The 26,386-nt window shown below is 45.3% G+C and overlaps 2 protein-coding genes across 5 annotated transcripts; one reads left to right on the plus strand and one right to left on the minus strand.

The window, feature by feature from the left end:
* The first annotated feature begins 9,470 nt into the window (after positions 1-9,470).
* Positions 9,471-17,283, plus strand: SERINC3 (serine incorporator 3). The gene is made up of 10 exons (XM_031590841.2): positions 9,471-9,700; positions 10,105-10,266; positions 10,693-10,886; positions 11,631-11,710; positions 12,377-12,514; positions 13,345-13,514; positions 14,250-14,340; positions 14,734-14,911; positions 15,313-15,540; positions 16,329-17,283. The coding sequence occupies exons 1-10, from the start codon at positions 9,662-9,664 to the stop codon at positions 16,465-16,467; spliced, it is 1,419 nt and encodes a 472-aa protein (XP_031446701.1). The 5' UTR covers positions 9,471-9,661; the 3' UTR covers positions 16,468-17,283.
* TTPAL (alpha tocopherol transfer protein like) lies at positions 13,522-25,670 on the minus strand. Of its 4 annotated transcripts, none has more exons than XM_090152284.1 (6): positions 25,599-25,670; positions 24,492-24,944; positions 23,625-23,818; positions 22,087-22,197; positions 21,235-21,432; positions 13,522-13,825 (listed from the first exon to the last, which is right to left on the minus strand). In XM_090152284.1, exons 2-6 carry the CDS (start codon positions 24,928-24,930, stop codon positions 13,760-13,762), a joined length of 1,008 nt encoding a protein of 335 aa, XP_090008410.1. In that variant the 5' UTR covers positions 24,931-24,944; positions 25,599-25,670; the 3' UTR covers positions 13,522-13,759. The 4 variants fall into 4 exon arrangements, with proteins under 4 accessions (XP_090008410.1, XP_090008409.1, XP_031446717.1 ...); XM_090152283.1 differs by having other exon boundaries at positions 13,803-13,825; positions 21,154-21,432; XM_031590857.2 differs by lacking the exon at positions 13,522-13,825 and having other exon boundaries at positions 17,703-21,432.
* Between the last annotated feature and the right edge of the window lie 716 nt (positions 25,671-26,386).

Genomic DNA, 26,386 nt, shown 5'->3' on the forward strand with positions numbered 1-26,386 from the left:
TTCGCGGTGTTTGACAGCCAGACGAGGATTCCTGCTGCAGATGCGCAGAAGGCCTGTAAATGTTTTGATCCTTACTTGTGCTTTCACGTAGTTTTGTTGCAGGGCTCAGAACGGGATGCTGGCTGGTCCTGTTGTGAGGCAAAGGGCTGCAGACTTCAGGCTTTGCCCTGTGCACCCACACCGCAGCTCAGGGCAGGAAAAGCTTCAGCCTGCCCTCCCTGCTTTCTTGTGTCGAATGGAGAAGGGGTGCAGGGGCTGGATGCCTTCTTGTTGAGCAGTAGCTGATGCAGCTGGCAGAGTGAGCTCAGCAAAGCCATTCCCATGTCCTGAGCATCCCCTGCTCTCAGGCAGGGTGGGATTAACTCCTTTGGAGGCCGCCAGGGCTGAGAGCAGGAGGCACAGTGTCCCTGCGATTTGCTCCAAGAGGGCTCCATGTTCTGGACAGGGAACAAAATATTCTGTCTGTGCTATGTCATCTTTTAAACATGTGGTATGAAGAGAGATAGCAAAATTCTAAACATTGTTATTGTCTTAATGTTGTAGCTAAGTATGATACACAGGTATTTCCTCTAGTCTTACAAGGATGCTGCGCTTTTAGGAGAAAATGCATCTTCAAATTCCTTACCATCAGCTCTGGGTACATTTGCTGTATCTGTTTCAGATCCTTTCCTACTCCCAGAGTTGGGCTGTTTGTTTTTTTTTTTTCCCAGTGGGGTGAAGTTTTCACTTTTATGCAGGACTACAGCTTTCTGGGCACAGCATTTGCTGTTTTCACGCAGTCCCCAGCTGTCACTCGCTTCTGGGGATTAAATCATTTCCTTTCATGCCAACTCTCAAGTAGAAGTTTTCTGCTTTGTAAAACTTGGCCTGATAAAACATTGAGTATCTTTATTTAGACTGTCCATTGCAAGTATAGTCTAGCAATGATGTTTAAATACACATCAACTTTCTCAAGCCATACACTCAAACCATATCTCCATTTGTGACTGGCCAGGTATCTTACAACCCACAGGTGTGACAGCCATGGTGTTATCTGGACCTATTTGGCCATGCTGTGAAGGCACATTCAAGGATGCAACCTGCACAACAGGCTCAGTGTCTGTGAAACACCCTTCCCAGGCTGGATGTGGCTGCTGGAGCCTGAGCACGGGGATGTGGCACATCACTGCTGCGTGCATTGCAGAATTACAGCCCCAAATGGCCTCAGCTCATTGCTATGGCAACCTGCAGACATCGTGGTGTTTGGACAGAAAGTGTGTGCTTTCCAGTGGCATTGCATGCCTTCCTGCAGAAATGAGTGTTCAAACAGAGGAACCAGGAGGGAAAATCTTTTTTATTTTGACTAAGATGCCTCATTAGTTATTTATCCAGGTCTCAAGGCACTGTAACATATCATTACTAATACAATCACATCTCAGCAGTCTTTAAGGAATGAGCTGAACAAGAATGCAGGCAGCTGGGCACTTAGAAACATTCCTTCGTGCCTCTTCATAACCAGGGGAAGTTCATCCTCAGCTCTGCAGCAGCTCTGCATGCACTGCTCCTGATCTGGATGCAAAAGGCCACAAGCAAGTTTGCAAACTGATCCATTGCTGGCTAATGAAAAATTGTGCAGTGCTGAGAAAAAGGATGAATAGAATAACAGATCCCATGCTTCTTTTGCAGAAAGGGATTCCATCATATTTGAAAAGTCATGGCTGTCAGGTGAGGTCCTGGATGACTGGAGGAAGGGTCACATCACTGCCATTTACAAGGAAGGGAGCAAGGAGGACCCCGGGAACTACAGGCCGGTGAGTCTCACCTCTGCGCCTGGGAGGATCATGGAACAGATCATCCTGGATGACATGCTTAATCACATGAGGAAAGGGCGTGTGATCCGTGACAGCCAGCACGGCTTCACCAGAGGAAGGTCATGCACCAATCTGGTGGCCTTTTATGATGGAGTGACGGCATCAGTGGACAAGGGAAAGGCAACTGATGTCATTTACCTGGATTTGAGCAAGGCCTTTGACATGGTCCCCCACCACATCCTTATCTCCAAATTGGAGGGATGTGGATTTGATGGGTGGACCACTCAATGGATAAGAAACTGGTTGAAAGGCTGCAGACAGAGGGTGGTCATCAATGGCTCCATGTCCAGGTGGAGGCCGGTAACGAGCAGCGTCCCCCAGGGGTCTGTCTTGGGACCGGTGCTCTGTAACATCTTTATCAATGGCATCGATGGCGGAATCGAGTGCACCTTCAGCAAGTTTGCTGACGACACCAAGCTGAGTGGTGTGGTTGACACGGCTGAAGGAAGGGATGCCATTCAGAGGGACCTCGAGAGGCTAGAAAGGTGGGCCTGGGTGAACCTGATGAGGTTCAACACGGCGAAGTGCAGAGTTTTGCACTTGGGCCGGAGGAATCCCAGGCATCCATACAGACTGGAAGGAGCGGGCCTTGAGAGCAGCCCTGTGGAGAAGGACCTGGGGGTCTTGATGGATGAAAAACTTGATATGAGCCAGCAGTGTGCCCTTGTGGCTCGGAAGGCAAATGGTATCCTGGGCTCCATCAAAAGAGGGGTGGCCAGCAGGGACAGGGAGGTGATTGTTCCCCTCTACTCCGCTCTTGTGAGGCCCCATCTGGAGTACTGTGTCCAGGTCTGGAGCCCCCAGTACAAAAAAGACAGGGAGCTGTTGGAGAGGGTCCAGAGGAGCCACAAAGATGATCAGGGGGCTGGAGCACCTCCCCTATGAAGACAGGCTGAGGGAGCTGGGCTTGTTCAGCCTGGAGAAAAGAAGGCTGTGGGGTGACCTCATTGCAGCCTTTCAGTACCTAAAGGGAACCTACAAAGAGGAGGGGAATCAACTCTCTGAAAGGGTGAGTGACAGCAGGACAAGGGGAAATGGTTTTACGTGGAGGGAGGGGAGATTTAGGTTGGATGTCAGGGGGAAATTCTTTACAGAGAGAGTGGTGAGATATTGGAACAGGCTGCCCAGAGAGGCTGTGGATGTCCCGTCCCTGGAAGTGTTCAAGGCCAGATTGGATGAGGCCCTGGGCAGCCTGGTCTAGCATTAAAGGAGGAGGTTGGTGGCCCTGCATTTGGCAGGGGGTTGGGGTTTCATGATCCTTGAGGTCCCTTCCAACCCTGGCCATTCTGTGATTCTGTGGGACAAAACAACAACAAAACAACAGAACCAACAATTTGCAGTTTACTAGATAAATTTAAAATACAAAATTAGAGACTTCATGAACTTGATATGGAAAAGCTGGAGGGAGCTACATGTGATCTTTCTGGCCCTGGGAATGACAGCTTGCTGCATGATGACAGCCTGGCCCAAGGACGTGCATATGTGGAGAATTTGGTGTACTGGGGCTGTAAAGGGAGTTATCACACACTGATAGCTACACTGTATGGAGGAACCTCATGCAAAGTAATTCCTAATCTGAAGTAAGCCACTGCACGATCTTTACCCCAAGAATCAATGTGGAGTGGCTTGCGTGTTCTAGATTCATCATAATTTGCAACATACCAACTTTGTCATCAAAATGGGCCATTTTGGCAGGGTTTACAGTGTGCTTATCACTGTTTTGTTTCACTCCTTCAAGCTGGGACTCCACCAGAGACCAAACTATTGAACACTGACTACTGGCTATGGATGCTGCCCAGCAGGAGCCACGACCTGATGCTGACATCAGTGCTGTCAGTGATGGCATCCAAACCAGATATGTTTGGGAAGCAGTCAGGAATCACTTCTCATCAATCAGCTTTATTTTTTCAGTTGGGTTCATTTAGTTCCAAGCTGTCTAATTACTGTCTTTTTACAATGAAGAAAAGACTGCAAGCCAGGCAGAATAATTCCTCCTGTTACTGATGCCAAGATGTGATAGCATGTCTGTGCCATACGGAACATGTCAATTTTATTAACAGTAAACAATGGCTCTTCAGTTAAGCAATATCTTAACTTTCTCTGTCTCCTAAGCATAAAAAACAAACCAAATTTCAGTCCCTGCAGATAATGAGCAGAGTTCACCACAACCACAGAGAACTCCACATCCACACTGACAGCAGCACATCCACTTCTGTTTCGCTTTGATGGCTGTTGCATGAAGTTAAGAATTAAACCAATTCCAAATACATCTTTGGACAAACAGCTGTGGGAACTGGCTGTCAAGGCACGGGGCTTTGCACAAGTCCCTAAAAACATGGTAATATATAGAATTGTATTAACAAACATTTTAAGCAATTCATTAGAGTCTGACAAAAAAAAAAAATCTTCTCCCATTTCCTCTCAAGAACTGTAAATTTGGAACTGAGCTACTATTATATTAGAAGAACACCATTCTGACACTGAAAGGCCAGTGGAAGCCAAGACCTGCAAGGTGCCTTGCTCTTGCTTTCTATGCCCACTGAATGCTGCAGTAACTCACCCTGTAAGCTTAAATTCATGTGAACTTCTAGCGAAGGCCTGGTGTTCCCAAGCATGCTCTGCAGCAGGAGGTCAGTCTGTGGGCTGCCTTGATAAACCAACACACACCACTGGGTTCCTGCTGTCCCAAGCACTAGGCTGGGTGCTGCTCCTGCACCGAGTGCACGTGGGCTCTGTGAGTGCTGAGCCTTGACAGCTCTTGCCCAGCGCTGCCCGTGGGAAATGGCTTGATTTAGCCTCTCTCAAGCAAAGCCCTATTGAAAGCAAAAATGTGACTAGAGATTAGAGATGGGTATTGTATTATTAGATTCCCTAGGGTATATATTTTTTAAAATCATCTACAATGGGAAAAACATTTATATAAAGAAGAATGTCATGACTCACTTTCCAAAGCCATGGAGATTCAGAGCAACCAGAAAATAGTTAATAGCACAGCCACCCCCATTGTAGTATTCCAGGATTTCTAAATACAGAATTCCTTTCAGATTCAGATGCCCATTTCTGTTATCTTGAAAGTATTTCTGGAACTCACAGCCTGACTCTTGGCCAGCTTTAAACAAACAAACAGGGAGAAATATTTGCGTAGATAGCGTGGTGGTTGGTTAATGAGTCCAAGCTGAAGGATCTCATTTTGCATTTCATTTCTTTAATGCTTGTGAACCAAAGGAAAAAAAAAAAAAAGCTTTGGATGTTAAATCACAGCCATTCCAGCTATTGGCTTGGAATAACAATCATTCAACTTAGCAAATATCAAACGTGGGAAGGGATTTTATCTGATGCATCTATATCATCATGTGAACTCCTTCCCCAAGGAGAAACAGTCTCTGCTGGAGACTGAAGAGGAAGGAACTTTTTTCTCTTCTTAAAAAAAAAAATAAATTAAAAATACAACAACAACATAAGAAGCCACTGTTACATGCTAACTGTGTCCTGGCTCATGTGCAAAAATGCAACCTCTGAAATGTCAGCTGGTATTCTGGGAGGATTCACATGATGTCAAAGACTGATGATAAAGCAATATCTCGCCAGTTTCAGAACCTCATCTTGAGAAGCAGAAGCACCGGTGTGGGAAACAGTGGAAAAGGAAGGCAGACACCAGCTAAAATAAATGTCTGTGGCCAGCACGATCCCACACTGCTCTTTACTGTGAGAAGAGACTGAGTCAGGCACTCATCCGTCTTTAAAGGCAACACTCGGGTGCTTAAGTCAGTTCAGACCATGCTGAGGACAGCCCAGGTTAGGCTGTGTGCTTCTCCATGCTGCTGGCTCTCAGACCCACTGCACAGCTGCTCACACTATGAGGCTGTGCCCCAACTAATGTCCAGCAGCAGCCGCTCATTTGGGCTCTGCATTCCCTCCCTAGGAAAATGAGCAGGCATGGTGCTGGGATTTGCCTCTTTCTCACATACTGACTCACAGCTCATCGCTGCTATAGGTAGGATTAAACCCAGAAATTCCTGACTTTTCCTGCCCCTGGTGTTTCTGCTGGATGTTGTGCCATGGTGATCGCTGACCCAATGGGGCTGCCCAGCTGGACTTCAGTGTGGGCTTCATGTGGGAGATGGGGACACAGGGAGAGGGAAGCCTTGGTTTAATGAAAAATATATATCAGGAGAGGAAAAATAAAAAAAATATTTGAAGTGATAAATCAGGCAATGTGGGTAAGCCTGCGTGTGCAGTGCTCAACTAGGAAATCAACTTGTTTAGTGTCCATCCACTTTTGAAGTGGCTACTTAAAAGCAGGACCTTTGATGCCCTGCACAGCTCGAGGTGCTCTACCAGCAAAACGAAGCCCAGCACAGCCCTGCTAGAAGCAGGGAGCTGACACCTGGCTCTGTGCTAACACAGTCTCACTTGCAGGGATGGGACACGTGCCCAGCTCCAGCAGCTGCTCTCTGCTGCAAGGCTCCTCCTGGGACAGCTGCTAGCAGCAGTGTCAGAGCGGGGCTTTAGCTGCCCCAGCGGGCTTGCAAGAGCTGCGATGGCCCTTCTGTGCAAGATCCTGTTCCCCAAAGGGCAACATCCCCTGCTGCTTGCAGGGATATCGTGTTCATTTATTACAAAAGGACACCTTTCACTCCGTCCTCCTTTTTACCAGCCATCTGTTGCTAGTCCTTCTCATGGTTCATTCACAGCTGTCACTGCAGATCTTTTGCACAAAATATTCCCTCCAGCATATATATATATATATATTTAATAATTACTATAACCTTTCTTTTTTTTTATTGTTGCTGTCATTTAAATGCTTCTCCATTTATTTAAGTTTCACTAATGCTTCCATAAGTAATGAAATAGCTCAGTAATATCACTGGATAAAGATGAACATTTCTCCATCTGTTTTACCAATAACTTAAAGCAGTTTCCAAACCAAAGCACATGATCTGAAGAGAACCGAAGTCAGTGAAAATATTTCTGGGGACATATAAGGACTTGGAACAGAGAGATTGAACAGAGGTGTCCTATAAAATAAATCTCTGGCCAAAGAAAACTGGAAAGGCACAAAGATTACAATTCCTCTATCGTAACAGGAGTGACTCATACAGTCACATAGTCACTTGGGGTGAAAAAGAAAACAGTTATTCAATCTCTTAGGGATTTAGACACAGAAGAATATGTTATGCAAGTTTCAGCAGCGTTACTAATGGCCTCGAAGCACACAGCGTTACTATGACTCTCACTCAGCTCAGCGGATCACAAATAAGATGACTCATGTGTCCATGACATGATAGGAAAATAGTCTAAGAAGAGCAGAGGCAGGTGTTAATGCAGTCACAATGCATTCAGTCAAGAGAAGATGAAAACTATAAAATCGTGAGCAAATGACTGAGGAGAAAAGAAGCCTGTATATTTGAAAGCTCAACAGTGTGGACTAGGTTGACTTTGCTGGTCTCTCACTGCAGGGGCAACTGCAGCAAGTAACACTTGATGGCCCTTGTGTGTTAGTGATGAATACGTACCTGCATCTGTGGTGTGTGGTAAGAACATGCCCCATCGAAAGTGGTCTCAGAGCTCCATAATCTTAATGATATTTATACTGGGAGGACTTTCTACCCTGCTAGAATGTAATGACTTTGTAGAACTATTAACTCTATCCAAGACTAACTTAACTGCAAGTGGTTTCAGCCGTGACAGTGCTGCACTTTATCTAATCACTGACTTCCTCAGAGATGGGGGACTTTGACGGCTGCTTTGAAAGTGCAATTTAAGATCTGTGCTGTGGAATATAGCTCAACCCAAAGTCTGAACTAAAGAGCTGCAAAAACAGTTCCCCACAAAAAAAAAAAAAAAATCTGAAGTCCTTCACTGGAGATCCAATCACAGTTAAATCACAGTTAAAAGCACTGTTTAAAGCTAAACATTTCACAGAAGTGCAATAATTAGGTGGGTTTTATTAGAAAGCTGACACCAATATCTCAAAACTCCAAAGTTTATGCAGTGTGCAGGAAGACATTTAAACCTCTATACAGGTCAAAGCAGCACTACTGCAAAAACACAGATTACATACATCTCTTTTAAAATCTTACAGATGATTTGACCCAGACATTCTAACTTCAGTTCACTTAGTTAAACACTGCCTGACAGATTCTGGCCACTCAAAGGATCATTTAATTATAACCTGGATCTGTTGCTTGCAACATCCCATGCAGAACAGGAACCCTTGAATACTCCAAGGAGCACCAGGAAAAGTTCGGAATTTTCATTATCATGAAAGGGAGACCCTTGAGATTAACAAGAATAGCACTAACGCACAAGCTTGAGTGACATTCTCTTATTAGCTCAGCTGCACAAAGAACTGCAGAGAAGTGCTTTCAAATGACTCTATCTGACACAGTACTTTTAAATACCACCTAATTTGGAGGGAAAAAAAATCTAGGTACTTCAATCAACAAACATATAGGTATTGATGAGATATAACATATGTAAGGAATTCTAATTCTTATTCTTTATTCTGCTGTCAGAAGTGATTAATGCAGCACAGTATTTTTGTAAAACGAGGATAACCTCCTGCCGTATCCTGTCTCGTTCCCATAGCTGACAGCAACCAGGCTGACTTCATCCTTATCTCCTGTTAAAAGTGTGTGCTTTGAGATGATGTTACACAGAATCAGAGGGGTATTTATGTGGGGAGGCAAAATGAGCAGTTGGAAACCTTGTTACACTGACAGCCCAAGGAGAAAGCCTTCTATCCGTACTCTTTGTCTTTTTGCACAATCCAGTGGAAGATCTCACAGACTTAACAATTCTACTGGACAGGTATTTCCTGTAAAGAAAACAGTCTAAGCCTCAGCGTTTAGCCAAGCTTCATCCCTGTGCTGGTAATGCACTTATGAAGTGATCTGTCCAAGATTGCTGGGATCTCTTTCTGAAAGAAGCCTTCATGAGCGATGCTGACAGGAGGGATGGTGCCGCTAACACAGCTCATACGCTCCCAGTCCTACAGCCGCTGTGGAAAACAAGCGTCAGTTTTACTGCCTGCTCTCTGCCTTGGCATTTCGGGCGGCAATAAAGCTGTCATCCTAACTCCTTGTCACGGAGATGGAAGCAGGTTTAGCGACGCGCAGCAGCTGGGCTCACACACATCCTGCAGCCCGGCTGCTCGCTCCCAACCCCGACCTCCGCCATTTCGCAACGCTGACGCTAATTAAGGACTTCCTGAGCGCTCTCCTAAGCTTGAGAGGAAACTTTTGTCACCCTCCCGCTGTTACGCCCTCACAGCCACCTCTCAGCCATGCGGTTCGCTCCCACACGGGCCTGCTCCTCCCCACAGCTCCAGCCCCAGCCCAGACCCCCCGCCCACAAAGGGGCCCAACGGCAGGCCCGCCGCCATGGCGGCTGCCATGGCAACCACGGCGAGCCCGAGCGCCCCCTGTGGCCTCAGGGAGAGAGAGGTACTGATTGGCTACGAGAAATGCCAATCACCGTCCTCACGGCGATCAGTCTCTCTCATTGGTTATTTTGCTAATAGGACCACTCACTACCTAAGCTTTTCAACCAATCAGCGCCTTGCTTCTTATAACCCCTCAAGAACGAACAGTTCAAATACCCCCTCACCTCCCTTCCCCCCCTTTCGCCCTTGGCTGGCCGTTCCGTTCCTCCCGCCCGCGCGGGGCTCCATCCTGCCTTCGTATTGGCGGGCGGCATGGAGGCGTAGCCAATGAGCGGCGGCGGAGGCGCAGGGGGCGGTCACCTGACGCCCGGGCTGAGGGCGGAAGCAGGAAGCGGCCGGCGGGTCCGGTGGTGGCGGCGGCGCCATGGGGGCCGTGCTGGGGGTTTGCTCCTTGGCCAGCTGGGTGAGTGGCGGCGGGGCTGCTCAACCCCGCTGCATTCCGATCAGTTTTCCTCCCCTCACCTGCACGCTATGGCGGTGGGGGCCTCGAGGTGAAGAGGGCTTGCGGGGCGGGTCTGGTGGGCGGAGGTTCGGCCTTTGTCGGGGTCCGCGGCCCGGGTTTTGCTCCCTGGGGTGCAGCGGACGCCGGGAGGTAGCGAACCGCAGGGCTGTGGGGCAGAGGAGCCCGGGTCGTGTGGGGCCGCGCCAGACACGGGGTCGCTCAGAACCGCGGACCGAGCGTGACCTCATTGCTAGTGGAGCTGTCTGAGAGCAGCTCCGAGCCCGCAGCCGGACTGTGCCCGTCCCGGTGTTGTTGCAGCCGACCCCAGCCCCCAGGCAGCGCTCTCAGCGTTTGTGTTTCTTCAGATTCCCTGTCTGTGCGGCGGTGCCTCCTGCCTGCTGTGCCGATGCTGTCCCAACAGCAAGAACTCCACCGTGACGCGCCTCATCTATGCCCTCCTCCTCCTCCTTAGCACGGCTGTTGCCTGCATTATGCTGGCACCGGGGATGGAGGAACAGCTGAAAAAGGTATGGAGGAGAAAATCTCTTGTTTACTGTTTGTGTATCCGGAGCTTGTGCAAATGGCTGTTGATTGGTTTTACTTGGAATGGAACACAAAGGAGGCACAGCACCCAAAGGTGCTTTCTGTTGTGGGAGAGTCCCTTAATTTATGAAAGTGAAACTCAGCCAGGCCTGATGCTTCTCAGGCATTACTGCCAACATCTGCAGTTTCTACCTTAATTTTTCTGAATGCTTTGAATGCTTGTAGTGGTGACCTGGAGAAAGAAAAATGGCCATAAGGTCTGTGCAGGCTGGCTGAGCAGAAGGTATTTTGTTAACAGATTTTCCAGAGGAGTGCTGACTGGGAACTGTAGCTGTTAGAATGCTTAAAGAATGTAATTGCGAATATAGAAGTGAGTTCACAGCTAAATTTGTCTTTACTCATTTACTCAGGTGCCTGGATTTTGTGATGAGGGGCTTCATACTCGGATCCCACATCTGAATGGCTTTGTCAGCTGTGATGTGTTTGTTGGATACAGAGCTGTCTACCGAATCAGCTTTGCCATGGCGGTGTTTTTCTTTGTCTTCTCTCTGCTCATGATAGCTGTGAAAACAAGTAATGATCCAAGAGCTGCAGTGCACAACGGGTATGTCTGTAAGCTGGCCATCTGGTCTTCTAACTTCTTTCCTCTATTTCTCTTCTCAAGTTTGCCTCTGTGTTCAACAAAGAAATTGTTTCAGTATGCATTGGGTTTGAAGTTTTCTTGGAGCTGAATAAAGAGTAATACTTATGTCTTTTAAAAGGCTTCCTGTTTGTGTAACGTAATCAGTGTAATGGGAAGCTAAGCATCACTGCTAACACAAAAAGGAGGTGCTCTGATTATCTTCTCTGTGTTTCAGCAAAGATGCTGGATGCTATTTATTATGTATCCCCTTGTCCTGTCTGGCATTTGTTGGGTCATTCTCTGGGCCAGTCTGACTCAGTCAGAAGAGTCTGCATGCAGTGCAAAGCCTTAACGCCTTTCTTTAGACCATTGAACACAGTAATTAGATCTTGCTTTTCCCTTCTCCAAACTGAATGGTGCACAGTTAGCCTTCCTCCCTGTGAGGATGTGCTGCTGACTCATGTCTATTTGGTTGGAGCAGGAGCTCCTGTTCCAGATTCCTTTAGCCTGTGGCTCCCAGCCCTTCCTGTTGCCCGAGGTGCAATGCTGCATTTACCTTTTTTTCCCCAATTTAGTGAACTTCTTTATTTCTAATCTCACTACACACAACTTTTTGCTTTATTTCTTAGGCATTCATCTGTGCACAGTGGGCTGTTTGCAGATCTTGTAAAACTTGAATGTTGTATGGAGAGTAATACCATGCTTTCAACCTTTCTTCTTCTAAAGGTTCTGGTTCTTCAAAATAGCTGCCATTGTGGGCATCATGGTCGGAGCATTTTACATTCCTGAAGGGCCTTTCACAAGAGGTACAGTTAAATCAAAATCATAAAATTCTGTTTACTAAACCCAAACTTTATCACAGACTTCCTGGGCTCTGGTTGTGATAGTGGAGGTTACCTTGTAGAAAACACAGATTCGGTCTGACTTCCTAATAATGTTATGGTGATCAGCTGAATTAATGGCAATAAACAATCTCTTCCAAGTGCATAGGTGCTATGCATTACTAATTCAATACTCTGTTATGTCTGCTTCTGGGAGGAGACTTCTGATGCTGCTTTGATTGGAAGCGTCTCAGAATGCTGACTGTGGTTAATGCAAAATAATGCCCTGGAGTCTGAAAAATTTCTGTAAGATATTTTTACTGTCTGGCCACGTTACAGGGACCTCGAGAGTTGTTGAGCCTCAGATAAATGTGGCATTACAGTGTACACAAGCATGTCACGTGTTAGATCTTAAATTCATTCAACACCTTGGGCTAAACATTTTCATGCTCATCAGCTACTGTAGTCATGCTTGAAATAGCAGTCTCCTTGCATGCTTCTGCAGGACAGAGGCCAAAGTGAATAACAGTTATGTATATAGTTTTGGGTTTTTTTTGTTAATTGTCTGGAGTAGGAGTAGCTTTTACTCTTTTTCCTGGGCTAGCATGTAAATGATGACAATAAAGCTTGTTTTGTTACTCCTTTTTCTAGCCTGGTTTGCTATTGGTGTTTGTGGAGCCTTCTGCTTCATTCTTATCCAGTTGGTGTTTCTTGTGGACTTTGCTCACTCCTGGAATGAGAGCTGGGTTGGGAGAATGGAGGAGGGAAATTCTAAGTGTTGGTATGCAGGTAGGAATCTTAAACTGGCGGGGATTTGTTTTGGCTGGCCAGGAGTCTGCAGAATATCATGTACTACTTTGCAAACATATCCTAGTGTTATGGTATACAGTCTTCATGAGTCACTACTGTAAACATTTGGAGTTAATAACCAGAGTTGCTTTTTTCTCATTAAATAAAATGCAAAATATTCTAGGCTTGTGACTAGCAGGTCTGACAGTCATAATAAACAATACTTAACTTGTCCAGTCTGCAGTGTGAGTGCAGAACTAGCAGCCTGGTTCTCCTCAGTTCTAACTTTGTTTTATCACCTTGTTGACTGACGCCCTCAGAAGGTCAGTTATGTCAGTGATAGTGGCTGCAGTACAGCAGTTTGCCTTGGCACGTCGCTAACTTCTCTACTGAAATTAATGCTAATAGTTGTGGTTCTTTGTTCATAGATGTCAATGCTATAACAGCATTTTCTAGCTTCATATCAAGAACATACAAGAATGAAAATGTAAACAGTGGCCTTCAGCCCATGGAAAGTGTGCAGAAAGTGCTGTCCTTTTTGATGCTCTGGCTTTTGACCAGCTGAATTGCATCCAGAAAACAGATCTTGTTCCCCTGATGAAAGCATTGGCTTTTCTCTGAGCCACACTGCCTAGAGAACCAAAGCAGGCATCTGACCACATTGGCCACATTTAATAAAAACTCCCTCTGCTACTCTAGCTTTCTTAACCAGGTTTGGAAGTGAGGAAGGGGAATGGTCCATTTACACTGATAGTTAGCCTTTAAATCACCCTAGATGTACTGTTAAAGCTTTATGTCCTTATTCTAATAGTTATTTTTCCCCCTTCCAGCTCTGCTGTCCTGTACAAGCTTGTTCTATGGCTTGTCAGTGGTATTTGTTGTGCTGTTTTATGTTTTCTATACAACACCTGAAGATTGCACTGTAAACAAGTTCTTCATAAGCTTTAATATGATCCTGTGCTTTGCTGTATCTGTTGTTTCCATCATTCCGAAAGTTCAGGTACTGTTTTTCTTTGTTATTTTATTCTGGTATACAAAGCAAGAATGTAAGAAGGGTGTCATACCAATGCAGCCAGGCAGAATTCTAATACTTGGTTATCGTAACAGTGCTAGCTGGGGATATTTAAGGAATAAAGAGTAATTGGTTAAAAAAAAAAAAAAAAAAAAAAAACCAAAAAAAACTCTCTGAGACCAGTGCATTCTGTAGTGATGCATTTCCTGAAGACAGGCTTATTTTTCCTTTTGCTAACATTGTTTTGAAGTTAAGTTTCCGTGGACGTCACTGTTGGCATGGTTTTGGTGGTGAAGGTTCTGGCAGAACAAAGAACCGAAAGGGAAAAAGTAATATAAGAATGGAATTTATTACTGTAATACTCTGGCTTCATAATCATGTAAGAGTTTAATATCAGTAGGAAGCTTTCACGTTACTTGATTCTACACTGGTAGTGCTTCAAATCGCATGCTAGATTCATATCCACAAAACTGTTAAGCAAGTTGGGGTTAACTCAGGAAAAATCTGTAACTGAGTCTCGAGCACAGAAGATCTGGATTTGGTTTCTTTAGTCCTGCTGTGTTTGAGTTGCTTGCTGTGTAAATTATATTACTCTAAGCTTTATTACTCCTGTTTTTTAAGCAGTTTGAAGCCCAGTGCATTTCTGAAAACTGAAATTCATAGGCATTCATTTAACTATAGGTAGAAGCTACCCTTTTCATGTTGACTTGTCTCTTTCAACAGGAATATCATCCTCGATCTGGCCTTCTTCAGTCCTCTATTATTACTCTTTACACCATGTATCTCACTTGGTCAGCCATGTCCAATGAGCCTGGTAAGCAGCAGATTTGTTCTGAGAAACATATATTGGTGTGAAATCATTGGTGTGACTCAGTACAGATCATTGCATGAGGACTGCTCATCTTCTGTCTAGATAAAATCTAATGAAAAAGTAAAGCTATCCTAACCATGAAAATGTCAGCTTCCCTCTTTCTAGATCTAAACTGGTGTTTTTGTGAAGAGAGAATAAATAAATCAGAATATCTGATTTATTTCCTTAAATAATAAAACACTGCTTAACTCACAAGAAAGAAAAACATTGCATGCTGTTGTTACCTATAGGGAATCAGAGAAGAACAGTTAAAAGGAATGGTAAATTATAAACTTCTGCCTTAACTGAAGCTGTTGAAGCTCATCGAGTCTTAATTTGCCTCAAAATTCCTTTCAGAACGGAACTGTAACCCAAGTTTGCTGAACATCATTACTCAGATAGCTACTCCTACAATTGCTCCAGCAAATACCACTGTCATACCTGCTACTCCAGCTCCACCCAAGTCCCTGCAGTGGTGGGATGCCCAGAGTATTGTTGGATTGGTTATATTTGTCTTCTGCCTCCTGTATTCCAGGTAGGATCTGTACTGCTATCAAATAGTAAACAATTGGGATTTTTCTGTCTTTCTCATTTGACTATGGCCCAGTAAAAGTAAATATTCCTGCTTTTGTTCATATGCTGTGGTCTCAAGCCAAATACAACTAATAAAACTGTATTCTGTTTTGTGGATGACCATAAGCTTTATTAGCCCAACTCCAGTAACACAGCAAAATGTGCTGGGTTGCTGGTGGGTTTTTTTTTTTTTTCTGTTAACAAAAACTCAGGTGTAAGGAGCATCTTTGGTTTTCAGATGGACTTCACCAGTGTTATTTGCTAGCTCTGACTTTCACTGTGATCCACTTCTTGCTTTATTAGCAAACATAGCTTCTTGAAAAGGGAATTCTTGACCATGTTTTTCTTTGGGTTACACTGCAGCATTCGCTCTTCAAGTAACAGCCAAGTGAACAAACTGACTCTGTCTGCAAGTGACAGTGCCATTCTGGAGGAGGCTGGGGGATCAGGCAGTGGGACTGCAGAGGAAGGAGAAGTGCGCCGTGTTGTGGATAATGAGAAAGATGGTGTTCAGTACAACTATGCCTTCTTTCACTTCATGCTCTTTCTTGCCTCTCTTTACATCATGATGACACTCACAAACTGGTACAGGTAAGAGCAAGACAGAAATTGATAAGTTGCATGCCCTTGCCAGCATTTCTAGGAGGATGGGAAGCTCCTGCTCCGGCTACTCCTGACAAGCTGTTCAAGGTGCTGTCCCTATGCCAGTTGCATTAGCTGTGGCTTGTCATTTTTGAGTTGCTGAATTAAGGATGTAAAAAAAACTAGCATAAAAAGACAAAAAATCAGTGTACTCCTATTGGAGTGCCTCTTCTGCAAAGGTGTTAAGTGTGCTTACCAAACTCTGTAATGCAAGCAGCAGGAAGGATACATGTAAGATAATCTACATATAAGAAAAGAGGTCTCTTGGGATGCTTGTCTCAGTCCAGCCATAAGCCAAACCTACTGGCTCTGTCAGCCTGGAAAAGCTATGCAGGGACATGTTGCTTAAAGAGATGTTTCCCTAGATCTGCTGGGAATGCTTGGACATACCCTTAGCTTTTGCAGCTTACAATAGCTTTTCCCACAATTGCAACATTGTGTAAATTAACAAATATGCTTATGGAACAGCAGTTAGCAAGAGTCTATTGCACAGCTCACTGGAAGACTTCTTTTAAGAACAGCACATCAATGTATGTGAGCTGATCTAGTTTGAAAGTGAAATAGAGAGCAGAAGGCCCAAGGAGCCACGGGAAACTGCTGGTTGTCTCACCAGCCTGGCATAAAGGCCCTGGTATTGGAGAGTCCAGGAGTTCTCTGAATTTCAAGTTGATTTGAGAAGTAGAAGGAATAGAGGAAAGCATCTTCTAAATCTAATAACTTATTTCTTTGCTTTTCAGCCCTGATGCGGATTTTAAAACAATGACAAGTAAGTGGCCAGCCGTGTGGGTGAAGATAACCTCCAGCTGGGTTTGTCTCCTTCTCTACGTTTGGACCCTGGTGGCTCCCCTTGTCCTTACTAACAGGGACTTCAGTTAAATAGCTGCATCTGTCTGAGCCTACAGAAGTGGGGAATTCTTTGCTTAAAGCCAAAATGTTTATGTATTGCTTTAGTTAAGGCAAATACTGTCTTTTCTTATGTCAATATTAACATGCGGGTGGATGCACAGTTAAGTATTGCACAGTGCTTGCTGCAGGATCAAAATTCTCAGTTACCTTTCTATTTTAACCTTAAGTCATGGTTATCTTATTACTGCATTTATAAAGCTCACTACTGCTGTGCTGTCAAAGCACAAAAGAAAATTTATGTCCAGTAGCCCCAACCTTAGTATTAAACAAAATAAAATTTATCTAAATATGAAGTAATATATGTTAAAGAACAAATTATGTTCAGAATAGTGCACTGCTGCTAACATTTATTCCTTGAAGTGTAAGCCACACTGTTTAATTTCTACATCCCGCTTCACAAGTTTATTTAAAGCAGTTTATGTAAATGATACTTACCTTCCTACAGTGTGGCAAAACCCCCCTCATTCCCCACCAAAACAACCAACCTTTAAGGCTGAAAAGCTGTTAACTCTAATTTCCTTAAGCACAAGCTTGCCCCTTCTAAGAGGCAATTTCTATGATAACTTCTTTGGTAGTATGTTTGCCAAATATTAAGCAGTAAGTGTAAGAGTAAGTGTAAGAGTAAGTGTAGCTTAAACAACTTTATGATTATGGTGGAAAAATAGAGCTTCTAATTAATTTTCACTTGTCTAATACGCTTTTAAAAGTGTATATGAAATGATTATTATTGGCACTACGGTATTTGCACTGTAAACTCATTTGAATAAAATGGACTAACTACTGGAACTCTCCCAGCTCTGTTGAAAAGTGTTAAGGCTTGAGGCAGTTACTCTCTAAGGCAGAGTATTATATACAATTATTACAGTGTTAATTGGCTGTTCAGCTGCTGCAGTCACCATGTGGATGTGACCGGCCACTTTCTCCATGTAAAGAGTAAATCACAATGTATTTCTTTTGAAACAACCTGCATCTTCTCTGAAACTTCTGAATGTCACATCCTATTCCTTGAAATTGCTCAGTTATCATTCAAGTAAAAATTTAGTTCTGCAGTAAAAAGCAACTCCTCTTGCAGTATAATACTCTGGCAGCTATGCTTGGTTGCAGCCATGTTTTAGTGTGGAGTTAAGTGTACACTGCCATTCCCTTTTGCAGTAAAATACCCCAAGATGACACAAGGCAACTGTACAGAAAGTACAAAATTAGCAGCTGGTACAGTAATGTATTTAATCACCCAGTCATGCATCATAAAACTACATATTTTGACCACTCCATTTTTATAAAATGCAATATAAAAATAAGATTTTGTCAAAATAACATGTACACTTAACCATCCAACACCTCTAGGTCCACATACAACAAAAGGCAAAATTATTAGTTTGAATAACACCATGATTAATTCATGCCAAAATGACATTTAACAAAAAACAATAACAACCAAAACATCAACCCATATCCTGAAAATACCTCAGGGTTTATAATACCCATTGCAAGAGTATAAATTCAAGTATCTTTATATACAGTATGCAGCTAACTCTTGTCCCACGTCATGCTGAAAGCCATTGCTACCCCATATAGTTTGAGTACAGTTCCTTGTCATGTGTTGGACTTGGCAGGGATGGCTTTCCAGAGGCATATAACCTCTGAAAACAAAGTTCTGTCAAGCAGAATAAAATATCAGATCAGTTCCAGTGCTGTGAAGAAGTGGGCAGGGGGAAGAGGAACCAAACCCCCTAAATAGAACAGTTTTTCCTACCTATTCTCTTAACCTGCAGATAAGGATACTATACAGTCAAAACAAGTGATTATTTTCCAAAGCTGATATGATAAATTTTGAAAACAGATTTTTTTTCTTTGCTGGCAAGTGCTAAAGCTCAAAGAATGCTCTCAGCTTTGTAGTCAGGTGCACAAAAACAGCTGTGCTCTGGCTTCAAACCTAGAAAGGGTTAGAGAGACAGCTTAAGTGAGTTCTAAAGCGAAGGAAGAACAAACCTAGAAGGAATGGTTAAAGGCTTGGTACAGATAAGTGTGGCTTAAGTGATGTATCATGACATAAAGGATGCAGCTTTAAGAAGTTTTGGAGGTGTAAACACAAGCTGTTTTCAGCTCGGATAATGTAACATTTTCTATTATGTTAAAGATTTAAAAAAAGATTTAGTTTTTCTGTAAGCACAGGAGAAAAGGGGTAGGTGAGATGGATTTGTCTTATTTACCATGCAAGAGAATCTATGAGTCTGAAAAAGGGATTGGTTCCTTTAAAGGTTCCTCAGTTGCAGCCTTCTGCTGACTCCCCTTTTTTTCATGTGGTGGATATTACACTGAATTTTGAATATTCAGCTTCTTTCTCCAGTATTTAAATAAGTGGATCAAAATAGCTTTTCTAACAGAGCTGTCAAAACAGTTGTTTTTTTTTAAAGGTTTTTTTTTAAAGGTATATTGTGGCTGGAATTAAGAGGCATTCGAAGGCTATAAAGACCAGACCAACCTCCACGTTCTGTCAGGTAAACAGTGTGGGCAGCCACTTACCTTTTTAAGTAATTGGCCTGCATACTAATGTCTTGCTATGTGGCACAAAGAAATCAAATCTCTGCAAACATGCACCTTAGTTTGGTCAAAAATGAAGAGAAAGTTCCTAGCAGTATTTTTTTTACTTTATTTTACATAGCAGGAAGCATTTGGTTTTTTTTAGGCCTATGCTTAAGGTCACAACTGTCAAAGAGGAGAAGACTTATAAAGGTAGGGAAAAAATGCTACAAATGAGGGAAATTAATTTCTTTATATCTTTGTTCTAAAGCAGGCCAAGTGGTGAGTTTCTTAGTCTCACTGAAATTCTGCCAGTCAGGAATAAGCCTCATGGCCACCCCTTCTCAAAACCTGATCTGCTTTTACAGTGCTTAGATGAGAGGTCTGGCATTTGGCACCCCCAAGATTCTGGACAACATCTGCTGCCAGGTCAGCAAACAATTACTGTGGTGGCAGAGGTTTCTGGCAGTGCAGTCATGCTGTAGGTGGTCTGAGAGGGAAAAAGACATTCAAGACAGAATTTGGCACTTTGAAAAACAAATGTCTGAAATTCTCAAGATACCAGTTTTTTTTTCTTACATTTACAGAAAAACACAGTTGGTGCTTAGGTCACACTTGGCACTAAATAAGGATTTCAGCCAGAGGAAGTGCCCTAGAGATAAGTCCCCTGGTAGAAGGGATGTTCTTTTTCACCAAGCAGTGAAATATTTCACCTTGAAATAATTGGGTGTGCTTTCTTGTTTCTAGTGAGGTTACCCATCTCTACACTACTTCAGTGCAGAAGAACATGTGCAAAGAGTGTGCTGACAGTTAAGCTCTAATTCTACACCACTTAAACAGATGGAACTTAGGGAGTGGGAACAGGTGATTAAAACGAAGGATACTTTACCCTGATGTGACACTGGAGTCTTAGTTCTGTTTCTAGACAAAGACCTCTAAGCACAGGCATACAAGTTATGGGTAGATATTACAGAGATGAGATTCAAGTCTATCTTCATACAAGAACATGACAACCAAAGACAAAAGAGATCAACAAAGCAGAAACCAGAGTTGTAACATTTCACAAAAGTGCAGACAAGCACAGTAAGAAAAAAATTATAAAAAAAAAAGCTACAATACCAGAAAATTTAAGAATGTGCTTTCAAATAGCCTGTCTGCATTTGGTTTCACAAAGACTTAAATTCAAATTCTGTCCAACATAGCAAACTTAAGAAGCACCTTGCTTTCCTACGTGAAGTATTGCCTCCTATACATCATGCCAGCTGCTATGAAGCTGCCTTACAAATTCTGCGTATGAGTTACTTACCAACTTTCTCATTGCAACCAGCTGAAGAAAAGAACAACTGATAATGTGGAAAGGTGGGTGACAGTTTTTCACATTTGGTTTCCAAACCTCAGTATCTGAACTTGTATTTAATCAAGTCTCATTACCTGATCTGAGAAATTCACTGTCTTCTGAAAATGAAGATTGCTTCTGTTTATACTAAGCCTTGATATTGCTGTTTTAACAGATAACTTCTTTCTGTGAGAAAGTTTCAGAGAATTTCCATACTGGTATTCATAGATAAGAAAGCTTTCTGTGTTAATTTGAGCCAAATATTCATTCAGATATTCCAGAAATGCCAACTCATGGTCTGAACCCAGTGATAGGGGACAGGCCAAGTTAAACGCTTATGGTTTTAAGTAATCTCCACTCACAGAACTACATTTCACAGGCTTCAGAAGCAACTGACAGTTGTTTTTCTTGGATTATGGGTGTTTTCAGAGGGAGAAGGGAATGGGCAGCCATAAAGCTAGTAAATTGCCACTTTTAACTGGAGTGGGGAGAAGAAACCATCAAACTTACCATCCTGCATTTCTGTTTTGATAATTAGAAGGAATTAGCAAGTTTGCATCTTCCCCAGAGGCTGGCTAGCTGCAGGTATTCTACATAACTTGGTAACTGTATGCTCTTTCCCATTATCCTCTGCAAACTCTGCCCTGCCCCTACTGTGCCCTCTTCAGCTTCCTTTGGTTCTACAGTGTAAAGTGCCTCAGCAGTCTGTTCCTAAACTGCAGGTTTAGGAGTAAGGCAGAGTTCACAACATCACCTATGAGAACAGAAGAGGTCTTCACTGCTATAAAGCTTCCCTTCACCTGTTAGTAGCAGTAATAGAGCTGAGGTTTCATGCCTCGCAAGGAATCATCACACTGCTTTTCATCAGCATCCCCACTCACTAGCATGTCATGGGGAGAGCTGTCACATGGGAGAACCAGCTGTGAGAAATCATGCAGGAAATCCTCTTCAGAGGCCAGCAGCAGCTCATTCCATGCTGAGATGTCCAGCTTCCCTGCAGTACCCCCATATTCTTCAGGGAGAATCACTGGAGGAATGTTTTGATGAAGAGAATTCAGGTCAGAGCCATGAAGAAAAAACTAAAGAAGAAAGCCAAAAATAATTTTATTAATGCATATCAAATACTTTGTGGCATATTACTAGTCAGTTATGGAGCTCGCTTTGAATTAAAGAGCAAATTTTAGAAGGGGTGGCTTTATGTGCAAGTGTCAGCACACAGCAGTGGGCAGTGCTGTCAGACACACTTGTGAGAAGGCTTGAGTGAACCAAGTCCAGTGCAGCGTAAAGCCCAGCAAGAAAGGCTTGAGATGTGTCAGTCTCTGCAGACATTCTAGGTTCAACTTATCCTCAAATTCATTTGTGGGACCGACAGTATTTTTCCTTCATGGAAAAGGGCATCATCCTTTGCAGCCACATCCAGTGGTGCAGCACCCACCCAGGGCTGTGCTGGACACTTGGGTAAGGGAGAAAAGCAAGGAGAGGACAACACCTCCCTGTGACACCACCTTATAAACACACTGCATTACTCTCCAGGATAATGCAACCCCAGGGGTGAAGTCAATGTCCTGAACATACACAAAGCATCGTTATTCTTGTTATACCAATATTAAATTCTTCAAAGCCAGTTCAATCAAGTAAATGGCACCAACATTCTTCAACAGGTTTTACTTGTGGGGGCTGAGCAAGGAACTTACAAACATTAGCATTAATGTTAAAATGACACAAATCCTTACCCGGTTTGCTATCTTTTCCTTCAGAAAAGGCTTGATGATGGCAAAAATGCCTTTGAATATACGAGGTTCATTTATTATGTTAACGGCTTTTATTCGAATGGGAAATCCATCCTGAAGGGTAAAGAAGATCTTTATAGTGCAGTTTAAAAAACATTTGTTATTTTCCTCTTTTTTTAAATGTCCTGTGACTACCTGCCAGCACAACCCCCTGGTTTCCAAACTTCCATCTGAGGCAAAAACATAAACCATTGTGGAAACAGAAAGGTACCTTTGCGTAGGGAGCAGTGTGAGAGCTGTGGGCATGAAGCCAATGCATGAGAAAACTGCACACAGTGCCCTTGCACTGGGAAATGTACTGCTGCCAGTAAATCTTCATTCCCTACGTTGTTCATCTCCCCTGGAAAATACGCCTGGGCAGTCACTGTCCTTGGGCTGTTCCCAGCCCTGCTGAGGATGCAGTTACAGAGCAGGGATCCCAACTTCTCAGGAGGGAGCACGCCGTGCTGGGAGCAATGATTTGGCTCCTTCAGGAGATGCTGCGCAGCAAGGCTGATTTATTCAGGCCATAGTTTCTGGCCTTCACCTTTGCTCTGTTCATGGCTTCCTCTATAAGAAGGGGACACCCATCACTGTATCTGTGCAAGTTAAATGTGGGCTCAGTTTAATGGTATCTTAGATCTTAAGTTAAAAGACTACGTGACTTCTTATAACGACATTCAAAGCCTCATTAGTTTCATCTCCATAAACTCCCATTTCCCCCTGTTCTCCCTTATTCCCTCATAGACGCAGCAAAGAACAGAACCAGCTCAGACCAGAATAAAAGCAATGAGAACCCAAACCCATTTAAGTTTTCCTCATCTCAATCCTTCAGCTAGCAGAGTTAAATGTGAACAAAACTCACCAGAACTTCCTACCACTTTGATGCTTTCACCTTCCTATTTGGTACAGCTCTGCCTGTGCTCATACTCTTGCTCTAAATCGCTCTTTGTTGTTTTCCTTCCAAACGTGCAGTTTGAGATCTTTTTCTTGCAGTCTCTCTTGCCACCCCCTGTGCTGAAGAAGCCTTTCCTCTGCCAGGGACTGGATGGAAATCCTCCTCAAATCATGCTCTGTCAAAAATCCCCTCTGCAGCAGGTTTTGGGCACGCGCTCACCCAGCACTGAGTGACATGCTCCAGTGTGGCTGGAAGAGCCATCTTTAAGCACAAACCACCTGCACACCAACAGCTGCTCAGCATTTGGGCAAAAGGCTGTCTTCTGCTAGGCCAAACTGAGTGGCTCTGTTCCTCATTGCTAGCTTGCAGCACTGCCCTCTTCTATTCCAACTCTAATGCAAATTTAGTTTTAGGGATGCAGAAGTCAAAACAGGAAGGGAAGCTGGAAATGGTCTGAGAAACTGCTTGGGCAGGGACATGTCTTAACTCTCCCAGTAAAATCCAAGGTGCTTAAGTTTCTGGTAATACAGTCAAGAACTCTTTTAGACACAGAAGCATTCATTTACAATGAACAAACTTATTTTCCCACCGGTTCAGGTCTTACCTGAAGAATTCCAATCACTTTTTTGGCTACAAAAGGACCAAAATGAGACGCCTTAGATAAGCTGACTCCTTTGTAGTCTGCCAGGATTACAATTCCATTCACCTGGGTCTCTTCGGACTGAATGAGTTTTTCTAACGTTAAGTATATGGCACGAATGTTCTCAGTAATCGGATAATTACTGGGTGTCCATCTGTCTGAGGTTACAAGACATGGATGGTAAGTCGAAAAGTAAATATAAGCTAACAATACACATTCCAAAAACTGATCTTCTATTTTTTCTGGACTTTAAAAGTCTTTAATAGCCACAGTTCTAGTTCAGAACAGCTTTTCTTAAGCAAGAGATCAATGGCAACTCGTGTTTACTGCAAGGAGCAAAGCAGTGGTTTTAGGAACCCCGATCTCCACCCAGCACAGCTGATTGAAGCAGCTTCAGCTCAGAAAGAAAGCAGGTAAATGGAAAAGAGGAGAATGAATGAAGTCAAACTTACAGCAAGCCTGGCAGTGCCAAAAGCACATTGAAACCTCTGACTGTTTACACTGGAGTCAAAGTCACAGGCTCCTGTGTAAGCCAGCAGCCCTGTCTTATTCTGAGCTACTAGCCAGTAATTCTTCTGGCATCACCTAACATTTCATCAGCCCACCGCACTGAATTTTGGTTTTTACTCAACTGCAGTTATTGCTGAGACAGGAAAAGGAACCGGTATAACGTTGGCTAATGGCAAAAGTCCCTGCACAAGCTGGCTGTTCCAATTTCAGAGAGCACCCACACACTCTGCCTAATTAGCCAGCGTTCACAGGAGAGCAGGACACAGATTCTGGGCCCAGAAATGCCTCGGGGTTAGAGAAGCTACTCGTGCATGTCAGTACCTGGACGGATGCAGACAACGTGGCGTCCCTCCGGGTCCAGGCGGGGCAGCACAGTGACAAAACCAGACTCCAGGACAGGCTTTATTGCAGAAGGCTTCAAGTTGTTGAAGACCTCAGGCCAGCTCCTCCGACAGCTGTGGTAATTCACCAGGAGCTGGAGCGCTCGGTCGTAATCGAACTTCCTGGCTCTGAGGAACCTGAGCAAAAAGGCATCGTCCAGGCAGGTCCCCAGGGAGGGGTAGTCTTTGCACACCATGTCTCGGAGCGCCTGCACGTCTCGGAGCCGCCATTCGGGTTTCTCTTGGAGCTCCTCCCGGGCTTTGGTAACGAGATCGGGAGACAGCGAGCAAACATACTTCGGCCGATCCGGCAGCAGCTCGGCGTCCGACGGAGACCCCGCGGATGGAGTCGTCCTCGTGCAGTCGCTGTCCCCTGACATCGCGTGGCAGCAAGCTGTGAAAAACCAAGCCCACAAGTGACGAGCAATCTGACAGACCGCTACTGCATAAAGAACCGTTTGAGGTGGAGGACACCTTTGTCACGCATGCATTTGGGATGCGCCGTGTTCCTGCTGAGGAAGCGGCCCTGCAGCCCGGCGCAGTTCGGGCACTGCCGTTCTGTTCCGGCATTAGGAAGTGCACCGGCTGGTCTCCTTATCCCGCACAGCAGCTACGGAGCTGGGTGCCACCCAGCCAAACGGGGGAGTTATACAAGAATACGAGTTGCACGAGAATTACGCGGCTTTGCTGCACGGCACGGCTTGTCTTAACACGTATTTCCGACAGCGTCCAACTGGAAACTACAGCCAAACGAGCATCCCGCTGAGGGACGCTCCTAAACCCAGCAACGAGGGAAGGAGGGCGAGATGAGAAAAGTCCCGGCCCGGGCTGGGAGGGGGACGAGGCAGCTCCATCCCCGAGCGCCGTTCGCTCAGGGCCGGCACCCGTCCGAGCGAACGGCACAGGCCTCCGCGGCGCTCACCTGCCGGCTCGGGGCCGCATCCAGGCGCTCTGCGGCCCGCCCGGCCCCGCTCACCGCCCCCCCCCCCCCGCTCCGACCCGCAGCCCCCGCCCAGCGGCATCGCCCCGGCCCCGGTCCCGGCCGTACCGGAGCGGCCCCGCGCGGCAGCGCCGTCTCCAGGCAGCGGCGCCCCGGAACCACAGCGGCCGCCAGGAAGCGCCGCCCCGCCCCGCCCCGCCGCGCTGCGCCGCGCCGCGCACACCGCGCACACCGCGCGCACACAACGCGCACACCGCGCACACAGCGCGCACACAACGCGCACACCGGCGCTGTGCGGTGCCCCGGCCCGCAGCCCGCGTGCTGAGCTCGGGCAGCTCGGGGTCGCGCCCGCCGCCCTCCGGAGCCGAACGCTCCCCTGATCCCCCCGGCACGACTCCGCGCCGCTGTGCCCGGAGAGCGGAGCTGTCAGCGAGGAGCTGCAGCCGCCACGAGGCCGCGCCTCCGCCTCCCCTGCCCTGCGCCGAGCGCGCCCCGGGCGCTCAGCCCTTCCCCAGCTCTCCTTCGGGCTCTCCCCGATCCATCGCTCCCGTAGCACGAAGGTCGCTGCCGGCGCTGCCCGCTTCCCGTTCAGCCGGGAGAGGGAGCCCGGGAGCGGAGCCGGAGCCGTTCTGCCTCCGTAGCGCCTGAGGTCGCGCTCTGTTTTATTTTTCACTTTATTTTTTTATTCTTATTTAAAGAGAAAGGAGCTCGGGGTGCTGCCATTTAGGGCCGCGTGTCGGTGCTTTGTGCGCCCTCCGGTAGGCAGCGGGATGAGGAATGTCCCCGGCTGTGTTGGATCCCGGCTCCGTGCTGTGATCAGCAGCAGGTCGGGCTGGGCTGAGGATTCGCTTAAAAACACCAAATGGGGAATGCTGGAGCTGCGAGCTGGGGTTTGT

This window comes from Phasianus colchicus, chromosome 17, assembly GCF_987193195.1.
Source record: "Phasianus colchicus chromosome 17, bPhaCol1.hap1.1, whole genome shotgun sequence".
NCBI classification, from domain to species: domain Eukaryota; kingdom Metazoa; phylum Chordata; class Aves; order Galliformes; family Phasianidae; genus Phasianus; species Phasianus colchicus.